The sequence below is a fragment of the Mercenaria mercenaria genome, chromosome 19 (genome assembly GCF_021730395.1).
Source record: "Mercenaria mercenaria strain notata chromosome 19, MADL_Memer_1, whole genome shotgun sequence".
Lineage (NCBI taxonomy): Eukaryota > Metazoa > Mollusca > Bivalvia > Venerida > Veneridae > Mercenaria > Mercenaria mercenaria.
In genome coordinates this window covers 27,830,784-27,844,793 of record NC_069379.1, presented here as the reverse complement: position 1 = coordinate 27,844,793, position 14,010 = coordinate 27,830,784, and the positions used below count along the sequence as shown (strand labels likewise).

At 34.4% G+C, this 14,010-nt stretch overlaps 1 protein-coding gene across 1 annotated transcript; it reads right to left on the bottom strand.

The window, feature by feature from the left end:
* Positions 1-3,516: 3,516 nt before the first annotated feature.
* LOC123542162 (uncharacterized) lies at positions 3,517-13,237 on the bottom strand. The gene is made up of 5 exons (XM_045327846.2): positions 12,834-13,237; positions 10,133-10,326; positions 8,448-8,656; positions 7,588-7,813; positions 3,517-7,096 (listed from the first exon to the last, which is right to left on the bottom strand). The coding sequence occupies exons 1-5, from the start codon at positions 13,008-13,010 to the stop codon at positions 6,814-6,816; spliced, it is 1,089 nt and encodes a 362-aa protein (XP_045183781.2). The 5' UTR covers positions 13,011-13,237; the 3' UTR covers positions 3,517-6,813.
* Positions 13,238-14,010: the final 773 nt, after the last annotated feature.

Sequence of the window (14,010 nt, the reverse complement as noted above, 5' to 3'; positions counted from 1 at the left end):
CATATTTCTATGGAAAATAATTTATTACTGATTTTTAGCCTGTCCTGACATGAAACTCGACTGACGCTCCATATGAATATAGGTCACATTTCAACCAGTAGTAATGCTAGAATCTTGCAGGAGTTAAAACAATGACATGAGATCGGTTCGGGTCCGTGCGAGTTCTCTTGGCACCTTTATGCATTTGCTCTGGATGGAGCAAAGTACATTATACTCGGTCTTTATGTGAAATTTGAACAAATACTTGACTATGTACTACTTCATAAAACAAAATTGCAATAAAAATGCAACGATCGCCAGAATATATAAATGATGCATTGGTTGGGGTGAATAGGCCATTGTACATGTGACCAGTTAATTGCACGGATACAGATATTGAGGGCCACTCTGAATGCCGTCCAGTTACGAGCACTGGTAAAAGTAAATTGAGCCAGTTTGCATGCCGTCCAGTTACGTACATTGGTTAGTTAGGTAAATGGGCCAATGTGCATGCCGTCCAGTTACGTACATTAGTTAGTTAGGGTAAATGGGCCAATGTGCATGCCGTCCAGTTACGTACATTGGTTAGTTAGGGTAAATGGGCCAATGTGCATGCCGTCCAGTTACGTACATTGGTTAGTTAGGGTAAATGGGCCAATGTGCATGCCGTCCGGTTACGTACATTAGTTAGTTAGGGTAAATGGGCCAATGTGCATGCCGTCCGGTTACGTGCATCGTTAGGGGTAAATGTGTCAATGTGCAAGCCGTCCAGAGTTATGACTTGACTTAGTCAAACATATGCATAAATGATCTCACTTGTCTCAAAAAGTATTTGACTTAGAGTAGTAAAACATTATATGAATGCTTTTCAGCATGTGGAGTTTATGGTTTTGTTTAGGATTTTACTCGGCCAAAAATAGTTATGACCTATTACTTAAACAAAAATATGCAAAAAGGATCTCAAAGTTAGCATCGCATATATCTAAAATTTTACTTGACCTGGAGTTATGAAAAGTTATAGTAGATAATGTTGTTCATCACGTGAAGGTGTGTACATAGGGTTATATTTGAGATTCACTTTCCCCTATACCCCCGTATTACGGGTTCTTGTACCTTGTGTTTTTCCATGATGTTTTGTAGTATCCTTTCACCACGACCGACACCCCCTACCCTAGTTGAGATGAAAGTTTATATAGTCTTGCATTATCCGCAAGTAACATATGACTGTACAGTGAGAGTAGATAGAGGCACCAGTGTTTTATGAATACAAATATACATATCAAGTTTCAAATTTCTCCGGCTGTAGGACAAATACACATCATTTATATAATAATTATTATAGTGTATATGTATATGAAATTAAAAAGATCATTAGCTTTATGAAACAAATATGAACACCCTATTTCGCGGAATAATTTCACGCTTCTAAAGTTGCGCAATTACATTCCGCTGCAGAAATGTGCTTATGTCTTGAAACAAATTTAAAAACTCATCACACGATTAAAAAAAAAATACAGAACAGTAAAACCCTGATATGGCAGCTTTATACAGCGGAATTCATCTTGAAATTATTTAAGTGGACCACTTGCCCTATTTTTTCTTTTCATGATTTTTAAACAAGTGTCGTAAATTTGATAGCTTTCAACAATCACCAACCACTTCCGCCTGGAATTATCAGTGTTTTACCATATCCGTCTCAGCACTTAAATTGTTTACGCGTTGTGTCCAAACAATATGCAGGGTTGTGTTAGAAAACGCATTATAACAACATGGAAGACAGAAATTTTCAAAATTCTTTCAATGTGCCCCTATGATATGTGCATCACGCCATTAAAATTATTGCTTTTAGCACCAACTGTATAAAGCATTTACATGATACACCAATACGCTTGCTTGATTGACAATACCTCTTTCTGCTTCTTTTAAATACCTGTCTAGATAAAGTGTGTGAAGTTCGCGAGAAGTTCGACATTCGACATTAAACATTGGATTAGAGAAAGACATTGGACATTTAAATCGTGAAGCTAGAAATTGGACATTCGAAACAAAAACGACATTAAACATTCAAACGCACAACGACATTGGACCTTCAAAACAGGAACGACATTGGACATTCGAACAAGATGATCATTAAACATTTGAACCCAGAACGACATTGGACATTCGGTTCCAGACCGACAGTGGACATTCGAATCAAGAACGACATTGGACATTCGAATGCAGAATAACATTGGACACTCAATTCCAGACCGACATTGGACATTCGAATCAAGATCGACATTGGACATTCAAATCCAGAATAACATTGGATATTTGAATCAAGAACGATAATGGACATTCGAAACAAAAAACGACAATCGACATTCAAATTTAGAACGAAATTGAATATTCAAACCTAGAATGGGCATTCGAAATTTGAACGACATTGGACATTGATATCCAGAACGACACTGGACATTCAAAACAGGAACGGCACTGGACATTCGAACCAAGAATGACATTGGACATTCGAAATAACAAAGACCTTGGACATTCGATTCCAGAACGACATTGGACATTCGAATCCAGAACGGCATTGGACATTCGATTCCATATCGACACTGGACATTCAAACCCAGAACAAATTTGGACATTCGAATCAAGAACGACATTGGACATTCGAAACAAGAACGATATTCGACATTTAAATTGAGAACGACATTAGACATTCAACCTTAGAACGACATTGAACTTTCGAAACAAGAACGACATTGGACATTCGATCCAGAACGACAATAAACATTCGAATTCAGAACGACATTGGACTATATCTATACTGTAATACTGATATGAACAGCTTACCAAAGATTTGTTACTTTTCAATACTGAAAATACTTTTAAATACTTTTTAAATTCCGCATACACTTAAAAATATATAGTTCTGATTCATATCAAACAGTCAAACAGAAAAGGTCTCACATTTCACCGACTTTTAATAACAATCAATATCTATATAATGTTGTTCTGGGTTTGAATGTCCAATGTTGTTCTCGGTTCGAATGTCCAATGTCGTTCTTGGGTGAATGTGTACTGTCGTTCTTATGTCAAATGTCCAATGTCATTCTGGGTTTGAATGTCCAATGTCGTTCTGGTTTCGAATGTCCAATGTCGTTCTGGTTCCGAATGTCCAATGTCCTTCTTTGTTTGAATGTCCAATGTCCTTCTGGATTCGAATTTCCAATGTCGTTATTGTTTCGAATGTCCAATGTCGTTCTTGATTCGAATGTCCAATGTCGATCCTGTTTCGAATGTCCAATGTCGTTTTTGTTTGAATGGCCAATGTCATTCTGGGTTTGAATGTTCAATATTGTTTTTGTTTCGAATGTCCAATGTCGAATGCTTAACTTCTCGCCAACTTCACGCTTTAAATGTCCAATGTTGTTCTCTATTCCAATGTCCAATGTCCAATGTCTAACTTCTCGCCAACTTCACACACTTGTTTAAATAATACTTATCTAATGTAAGCTAACTCACTTTGGAGGCAATACAATTCAAGAATCGACTTTTTTACACATTTATTGATGTAATTGACAGGTTAAATGGTTAAACATGAAACAACAATTCTAACATGGCTCGATTTGATTTCCAGTTAAAGAAAGAAGAAAATCAAGCTCTGTATATTCTGCGATAAACAACGGTTGACGCGCGGACCGGTAAGAGAGCATTATGACGTCAATTATGACGTTAAATTGCCGCATGACGTCCGATACATTACTCCTCACGTAAATGAAGTCCAGTATAAAATTTATTAAAATATATCAATGAGCATGTCAGAATGAAAACAATCAAGGCCTTCTTGTGATTTATCGTCTGATTTACCACGGTTCATCGTTCAGATGCTTCAGTATTTAACCACTCGGGCTAACGCCCTCGTGGTTCAATTTCTACGCATCTGAACTATGAACCGTGGTAAATCAGACGATAAACAACTCGAAGGCCTTGATTATTTGTTAATTATACATACTGCTCTGTTGAAAACATTCTATTGGTAGTAACGTAAAGTGTGAAACAACCACAATATACATCTTTTAACATATATGTTTGATTATGTTAAATGGTAAATATTAAAGAAGTAAATTGTGATTAAAATGTCTGCAAATTCGTAAATGCGAATAAAAGTAGTGAAATTAATGTAATACATGTATAGTAGTAAACGAGAATGTAATATATATTATTCTAATATGCTTGTCTCTGTTAAAACACGCTTACGCTAGAATGACGTCACGTTAACGTGCGGTGACGTCAAAGTTTTTGTTGCGACCAAGAAAGAGCGCTACTATATTTTATCTACTGTTTTAGATTAAGGGCATATTAGAATCGAAATAATTTATAGCAAAACCGTGTTTTAACACTATTTATACACTCGGGCGGTTATACGTCGTACAAATAATTTCACTCGGGCTGCGCCCTCGTGAAATTATTACGCCCGACGTATAACCGCCCATCGTGCATAAATAGTGATAAAGCACTCTTTTGCTATAAATTCTTTCTTAAATAAGCAAATGATACTGCCGTGTTTGATAAGTTGCATATGTAGAAAATGAGAGGCAATTGTGTGTTAAATCTTAAATAGAAAATGAGAAAGTATTATATGTTAAATCTTAAGTAGTTGAAAACGAGAAAGTGTTATATGTTAAGTCTTAAGTAAAAAATCAGAAAGTATTATATGTTAAGTGGTGAAAGTAATGTATGTTTAGTCGTGAATGTAAAGTATGTAACCAAAATGTTAATTTCATGGATGGGAATACAACGTATGCTATATCGTAAATGTGAACGTCACGTATGTTTCAGTATTTAATGAGAATACGGTATATAACATGTTATATAAAGAAAATGTTCAGTATGACGCACAGTATTTGTTCAAGTCTTGATTTATTACTAAAAATATGCTGCATGGATTCCTTCAAATTATACATTAAATATTTGAGAAAACCCACTGGCGACCTCACAATCAATAGTTTACACTTCATAGTTCATACATTACAATTACACTACATAATTCAGTTTACACGTGATAATTTCACACTCCATATTTCACAGATAATATTTCACTCATCAAACTTCATATGATCCGTTGTTCACTGTTCACACTTCATAAATCACCATTGTTCACTGTTCACACTTCATAAATCACCATTGTTCACTGTTCACACTTCATAAATCACCATTGTTCACTGTTCACACTTCATAAATCACCATTGTTCACTGTTCACACTTCATAATTCACCATTCACAGTTCATTCTTAATGGTTCATACTTTACTATTGACAGTTTTCTATCACAGAAACAAGTTGTTAGACCTTTTAAGCCATAGTTGCGTCTTCTCTGTGCTTAGTGAAATTATAAGGGAAACTGGCATCTCCTTAAATCACAACATATACTTTAGTGCAAAGGGTGAGCTTTTATTATAGTTAACAGAGGAATGAAGGTCATAATAAAAGATTCCATAATTTCATAGACTGACGTAAATATGTTGGTGTGTAAGTGACGAGCATTTTTAATGAAAGAATCAACGGATGTTTTGTTATGTTACTGCAACTGATGCAGTTTACCTGAACCTACGTATAGGTTAGTGTTTATTAGTAAGCATGTATCAAATTAATTAAATTGGTTTGGCGTGGCCCAGCCGCGCAATAAAATTAATTTGATAAATGTAATGCTTACTAATAAACAATAACCTGTTTAGTGTTTGAAATTATTTTTGTTTACAATTTAAGCTCCGCCTACAGTATGTGACTTACCGGGTTAATAAACGACTGGAAGTAAATGTTGATTTACCAAACTAAATTTTCCGATAAATTGAAAAATACTACAGTGCCACTGGTCAAAAAATAATTTCAAACACTAAGTCATTTTTATTTGACACAAAGATGAAAGTTAAGCTGATATGCCGGGTACCAGTCAAAATCCATGACACAAAGAACGCGGAGTCAGTGTAATTAGGTCAAATGATAGAAAACGTTATTGAATAGATATAAACTATTATTCGAAAGGGAGGAATTATTTAGTGGTCTACGATTTACCAAATTAGAAACGAAAATTTAGCGTTCCTGCATTTTCAAGTTGGCGCGTTCAACTCAAACAAATAGTTACTTGAAGCCTTCCAGATTCTCGATGTTTGCTGGTGATCTTTAGCAATATAAGTCAGGTAATCAAGCATTTTTCATAAATCTATTTAACTTCATTAAACTTCATGCGCAAACATTAAAAAAAGAAATGGCGGACACAATCAACTTTAATACTGATCACAGTAATTTTGGAAATCTAAATATTAACAATAGTAACTTTTAACAAGCAAAGATTCTAAGCTTGATTTAAAGTGTTATGTCAGTACTATACATACATTCAAGGAAATTGGATAAAATTCTGTATTTCAGAAAAGGTGTGTGCTGGATCGAAGTGTGAATGGTATCTAGATACCAGAAAGTTCGGACATTAAAATACTGTATTTGATATTTGGATGCCAGTTTTCTTTTCTCTCATTTTTAAAAAAAAAAGATGGCTTCAATATTTTTACTGCCTTATTCAATATATATTTAGTTGTTTATTTTGTATCATAGCTACGTGAAAACAATGGTAAAAAGGTTTCGATGTCTTATGAGTAGTGAATAGCTTTGCTGAATAAAATAAATTTCAGTCTGAGGCTTTGCATGGTTTATATTATGCTTGTAACTGACAAAACCATGTCGACAAAAAGAGCACCATAATGAAAACATACTCATGTATGTACTTTGATTAAAATGGAAGTATTTCCCACATGATAATACTGTAAAGTAACTATAACACGGATTTCGCTCAGCTGTTTGAACACTGACAATGAGTTGGCGGACAGTAACCTTGGGGACAGTTCATATAGCACCATGCAGTTATACCGGGAATATTTGAGTAGGGATACACAGCTGTGCAAACGAAACCCGAGGTAGAAGTTAACATCGTGCTTCCGGTTGTTGTTGTTGCTGCTGCTGTTGATGAGGATGATGATTGCGACGATGATGTTTGAGAGTTGGTAGTCAAGGCAGATGATGATTCTGTGGCTGTCGATGTTGTTGTTGTTGTTGTTGTAGCTGATGTTGTGGTGCTGAAATCAAATAGAGAAATAAAGCGTATTATCGCAAAATGAGGCAAAACTTCACAGAAAATCATTTTTTGATAAAGACGATATTTTCAATATTTTATTAACGTTGCAAAATGAACCTTAAAATAATCAAAATATTAAAGCAGAATGCAGGTATTTGCACAAAAGGGCATTTCGAATTGAAGCGGTTAACCATGGCTCCGTAGCAATTCGACGAACCTTTGATGGATGACAATGGTCCGTTTTTAAAAGTTGACTATGTCTAAACTTACTGCATAGAATAAATAGCAGTATTTCTATCTTCGACAATGTCTGAACTTACTGCATAGAAGAAATAGCAGTACTTCTATCTTCTGTGTGCAATTCATAAACTCTTAACCATGCTTCGGGCGGACAGACGGACAACACAAAAACATAATAAAAATTCCTCAGTCCTCGTGGGGGAGGGGGGGGGGGGGGGCGAATAATAAAAAAGGCAGCTATAAATGTCTTACCTTGGTGTAGATGTCGACGATGACGTGGAAGACATTACTGAAGACGTGGAACTTTGCAATGTAGTAGATGACGTCAGCGCAGTCATGGTAGCTGATTGGCTGACGGATGAACTACTTCCTGTCGTTGACTGTACGTCAGTAATTTTGATATCTGCGCAATTGACGAAGTTCTCCTGCTTTCCACAACCGATACAGCAGCCTTTGGACTCACAGCCATTACTGTTTCCTGAATGTAAACAATTATTTCTTTTAGGAAGTTTTTTTTTTGTTTTGTTTTGTAAAAATTAGTTGTCGAGTAACTTACTGCATACTCATGTAGAATCAAGCTATTGATCCGGGAAATTGAGTTTCTTTAATATATGAAGAGAAGTAAGAAGTGTATTTTAATTTTCTATTCGTGTAAAAGTGTAGATTCTAGATTTTCTATAAAAGTATTGGAATATTTTCTTACAAACACAATTATCGGAACTATAACATGTATTTTATGGAACACCACACGAGTCTTATAGAAATGCGAGTATTGCATATTATAGGATATACAATGAGCATATCAAATGACTTAACCTTACTTAGATTATAGATTTGAAATTTTTCATGACTAATAACGCAAGTGATGGTTTTAAGTTTCTTTAATGTGAATAATAATTATGAAACTTTTATTTTACCGTGTGTATTTTATGGTGAATTTTAGTAACTTGTATTTCATTAAATGCAATTTGTATTAAGTAAATTTTAATTTGTATTTAATTATATGAAATTTATATTTAATTAAATGCAATTTGTACGTAATAATATGCAAATGGTATCAAATTATATGTTTTGTATTTTCAATTGAACAAGTTTAAGAAACACTGTTTTACCTGTGTTATATTTCCACTGCAAGACACATCTCTCACATGTTATGCTGGAAGGCAACTGAAGGTTGAAAGTATATATTCCAGAACCTGTTGACCCGACTTTAATATCTTCTAAAATTACCCTGGAAATGTTGGAGCCCGCAACCTTTAGCAAAGTCTGATTCAAACATTCCTGTGTCACCTTAGTGTCTGGAGTCGCCAGAGGACACAGTCTGGAAAGCCAGAACATAATCTTATTAAATTTGTTCGGTCACTACAGAGTGTGGGGAGGGGAGGGGGGGGGGGGGGCGGTGTTATGCTCTTTAATTGAATACTTACTTATTTGCTTTTTTTTTCAAGATCAACAACAACGATTTTTATTAACGCGAGGTCAAATGCAAATAATAACACGGCTCATCTTGTATTATATTATACAGTTATTGACTTATGTTGACGGCAATATGTGTTTTTATGGACCTGTAAAAAGTGATATTGCGTCCGAGGTCAATATCATTTTTACAGGCCCGTAAAAACACATATTGACCGAAGCATAAGTCTATAATTGTTATATTATATACTCTTCTCAAATGCATTCATTCGACAGGCTCATATTGCATACATATAAGAAAACGTGATATCACAACAGTCATTATCACTTTTGCAAGTCAATATCGCTTTTTGCCGACCCGCGCGTGCACTCATTTCGACCAATCAAATGAGCGCATTTGAGAAAGGTATATAATATTAATTGTTCAAATGAAGTATGGGTTTATATCTGGACCCTAGTCTTGAATATACATGTACCCACAATGTTGTAATTCATGACATGTAGTTTTTTGACAATAAATTTATAGAAAATAAAAAACAACACGTAATAGGAAATAACTTCAAATTTTGTGTCACTGTTTTCAAAGTTAAGAAAGTTCGTTCTTCACTTTATATAAAAAAGATTAAAAAAAAAAGAAGTATTTAAAAACTGCAATCACAATTATGTATAATGCCTCTTAATATGTTCTGAGCTGTAATTATTTATTATTTATATAGTCGATAAGAAGCACTCGAAAACGGAAGTCATGTATGAAATCACTGTATGTCTTACAAGCTGAAGTACATGTATCAGTGAAAATAGTATTGATTTATCATTTTCAATTTTCGACATCATTTGTAATCTTAATTTGCTATTCAGTTTTGATGTTCACAGCAACAAATGTCATATCCTTTAACTAGGTTTTTGCGTAACTGACTTCCACTTTGGTCTCCAAGCTCAAAAGGGAGTTATAGCATTAATGAATCTCCAGTTACATGCAGTTTCTATATACGTCACTACATTAAATCTGCTTTCTATTGATGGTGTTATCACAAGAAACTTAGCAATTTAACATGCATTGTTTTCACAGAGATATAATGGCGAGCATTGTATAAATAATTTCCTGATTGTAAAGAAAATATCAGAATGTATTCAGGTAATTTAACCCTTAGCCTGCTGCAGGCGAATTTAACAGCCTTTGCAAACAGCTTGGAACCAGATCAGACGCCGATTAAATCGGCGTCTGATCAGGTTCCAAGCTGTTTGCTACTCTGACAATATTTCTTCCAATTTTGGAGCAAATTGAATGAACTTTACAATTTTAGCAGACGACATTTCCAGCAGACGACAATTTATCTAGCATGCTAAAGGTTAATGCTACTTGACTTTCATAATTAAATACCTGAATTCAAACCATCCTTTGTGATAGGCAGTTAGTTGAACTTTTGTTTCCATAACATCCCCTTTGAAGTAACTTCCGGTGATGACGCCATTTACGACATATTTGCCATCTACATCTTCATTCGGTTTAACTGCAGCGTTAAAAGGATCGCCGCAAACACCACAGCGACCATCGTTTTCAGGGTTCCATTGCACCTGCAAAAAATAAAACCTTTTCTTTTAAGGGCGTATTATGTATGCATGTGTGTTTACTGGAGAGGGGCATTTTTGTCTTAACTGGACGCCTGTTGGAGAAGATGGTTTGTTATTATTATTACTATCACTATTTTTATTATTATTATTATTATTATTATTATTATCATTGTTATTATTATAATCATTATTATTATTATTATTATTATTATTATTATCATCATCATCATCATTATCATCACCGTCATCACCAGTGTTGTTGTTGTTTTCGTGTTATCGTTATCACCGTCATTTTTTTCATATTTTGATCATAATTATTATTTATCTATTCATTTATTTATTCATTGATTGACCTATTTGCATCATTTGATTAAATAGTTCTTGTTTTAAATGCGTGTGCATCAGCACACTGACTCATAGTAATACGTTACAAAATAAAGCATTATTTTGTCTCTAGACTTACTACTGCAGAAGCCAAAGGGCTAGTAAACGCGATTTTTATGAATAATGTGCTATATAAGAAATGTCCAATTTAAAGATGAAATTACACACGAGAGACAACTATCATTTCCTCCACAGTAGACGGAAAACGTGATATCAGATCCCAATCTTATGCTTAACTGATTTCGGATTGCTACGCACTTGTGATTTAATTATAACGCGTCCGAATTTTATTAAACTGACAAAATATAGGGAAATATTCATTATTTTTGCGCCTTTTCTAAAGGTTTAAAAAGTATCAAGCTCGTTTGCCTATTTTATTAACCTTTAGCCTGCTGGCGGCAAGTGATTCTGCCTTTGCGGCCAGTGCAGACCAAGATATCAGCCTGCACTGTTCGCTATTCAGTTAGTAATTTTTCGGTGAACACCCCTTCGAACAATAAGTGGTACTGCCCAAACTGAATGAATGAACAGTTCATTTAAGAAATTTAGCAGGGTAAAGGTTAAAATGACATATCTATACTTCTGTGTATTTTTGTGTCATTTCAAACATTAAAATTGAAAAAAAAATATGAGCCGCGCCATGAGAAAACCAACATAGTGGCAGTCTGGTCAGGATACATGCTGTTCACTAACGGTTTCTCTAATTGTAATAGGCTTTGAAAGCGAACAGCATGGATCCTGACCAGGCTGCGCAGATGCGCAGGCTGGTCTGGATCCATGCTGGTCACAAACCCACTATGTTGGTTTTCTCATGGTGCGGCTCATATTATTATTGCGCGATTCGATATATTTGAAAACTGAACATGTTATTCAAAAATATTGGTCTAAGTACGTTCGTTGGATCTATTAATAGAATCTATCTATTTGTCATGTACAAATACACAGATAAAAATATTATACATAATTCATCAGTTGTGATCATTTTGAAAATGTATATATTTTATCAATGTTAGAAACGGGAATAATATCGGTCCTGTGACCTTTGGCCTTGCGAATGAAAATCGAGATCATATCGGATACGTACATGACGCTCGAAGGTAGAGTTTGATGTTTTATGTAGCACTTTTAGCACATTCTATCGAGATAATATCTTAATATCATGATATTTATACAAACCAAGGTAAATTATTTTAGTGCACGTTTGTGCGGAAAATACCAGACAATAATAAAGACGCAAGATCGTCTGCATTTACACGTTTATCTTGTAATGAAACAAAAACTACGGTCATTAGAGACAAATCAATCTACTTTCTATTTTCCCAATGTTTCCCTTTCAAGTTTCGACTGAATGGGGTAAAACATTTCCATTCATTTGTTAAATTTCACTTAAACTAGTGCAATAGCAAACGCGATGCGCTTTCTGTACAATTATCATATGAATAACCGTATCACCGCCACTTGAAATTATCTTTGAAATTACTCATATTCTAATGTTCGTGCTTTATTCAGTCTTTCCTCGGTCATTTCCCACGCACACTAATTGGAATTTCACAAAAAATGTTTAAAAAATATCATTTAAAAGATTATTGGCTTAAAAAAAAATGCCCTAAGATATGTGTTTATTATATTTGCATACTTAAAACAATTTTAAACAAAGGGCTTCGTTTATTCCAATACTTATATATTAATTATTTAATTACTTACTTAATTAATCAATTATTTGACTGATTATTTAATGCATTCCCGTGTCGAGTTTTAAAAGTAATATTGGCAATAAAATTTTGGAGAGTGGTAATGCAACTGTTTTTATGGTCAAACGTACTGATTTCTTTTTAAATCACCGTCAAATTTCAGCTTTGAAAGAGTAGTTTGTGTCAATTTCAGCCACTTTGGACATCAAAAACTGTAAATTTAATTTTGTCTTTATATTCTAACGGATCGTTGTTAATAAAACTTTCTGAATGAAACAGCGTAAAACCTAAGCTTCCACGATACTTTTGATTGTCTTTTTGGGTGTTGTTTTTTTCACTCGATTAAATTAGAAATGGAATTAAGTAATAATGAAAATTTGAATTATTAGCCAACTAATGGTTTAAACAATCTACCAAGCTCAAATGCAGACTTACCCCAAAGCCTCCACAAAACAACTCCATATCGTTGTAGTTTGGGGGATTATCGAATCCATATCTCCAAGCAGACGACCTCTGTGCCGGCTGCTTCAAGCGTCCATGCGATGTCACGTAATCTATCTGAGACAAAAACGCCACTGTCCCAATCCAAATAATTTGCCATGAAAGCATCATTAATGTTTTTTTTTTTTTTTTTGTTTTGTTTTTTTTAGTTATCAATTTGTCTGATGTTTTTAGCTATTTTTTCCGTTAACAAATATTTGTAAATATCGTTTTCAAAGTATGCCGTTTCCTAGTTTTTAACAATCAAACAAAGAGCTGTTTGTGTTATACTTATATCTAACTTCCTGATCGTAGCTGTTGCGGAAAGAGTTAATCTAATTTGATCGCGGTCTGTTCAACCATTTTATACTTTACATACACACCGTCTGTGTACTCGATACTGGTGACGAAACGCAAAAATATTCTATACCCGGATTAACAATAAGATAAAAGTATACGTCAAATGTTTTTAATGATATATTAGTAACATCAAAATACTATACACCAGTCCTGTAATCGTTACATACAAATCATGGGTAAATGGGTACATACTAGGTAGTAACAAAGGAGAGTATAAAAATATTATTATTGTTCATACCAATAAGTATACGTTAAACAAATCTTTTCTTTAAATAATTCAATAATCAATTTATAAATCAGTATAAATATCTTTTGAGAAAGTTCGTGATTGCATATTAGATACATGCATAGTTTTTCCATTGACCACATGAGATACCAAATATGGCGAGATAAAGAAAATTTTAGGTTTGTTAAATATTTGTTTTATTCTTAAAGACTGCTCGATCAGTTTGATTTTTCTGTAAAGCTATTGAGACAGCCATGCTAGCCAACTGTAGTAGTCCTCGTTTAATCTTATACAGTGCGACCCCACCAGAACGACCGCCACTGTGAAGACGGAAATGTGTTTTTTAATATAAGTCTCTTCAAACTTGGACTCGGTGTTGTAATACTTTCTAGTCTTTTGTGACCATGAAGTCTATTCGATACACGTGTAATAGAAATTCCTCTTAAGACAGTGCTGGGGGGATGGGGAGGTGGCGGTGGGAGAGAGGTGTTACGTTATCCTGCCATTAAGTGTCATGAACAAACTCAGTCAAACCGAGTCTGCTAT

Excerpts from the sequence above, each read along its gene's own strand:
- LOC123542162 (XM_045327846.2), bottom strand. The coding sequence starts at position 13,010 with ATGATGCTTTCATGGCAAATTATTTGGATTGGGACAGTGGCGTTTTTG. Across the intron at positions 7,814-8,447 it reads GCAGTGGAAATATAACACAG|GAAACAGTAATGGCTGTGAG; the intron begins GTAAAACAGTGT and ends GTTTACATTCAG. Across the intron at positions 7,097-7,587 it reads TCGTCGACATCTACACCAAG|CACCACAACATCAGCTACAA; the intron begins GTAAGACATTTA and ends ATTTGATTTCAG.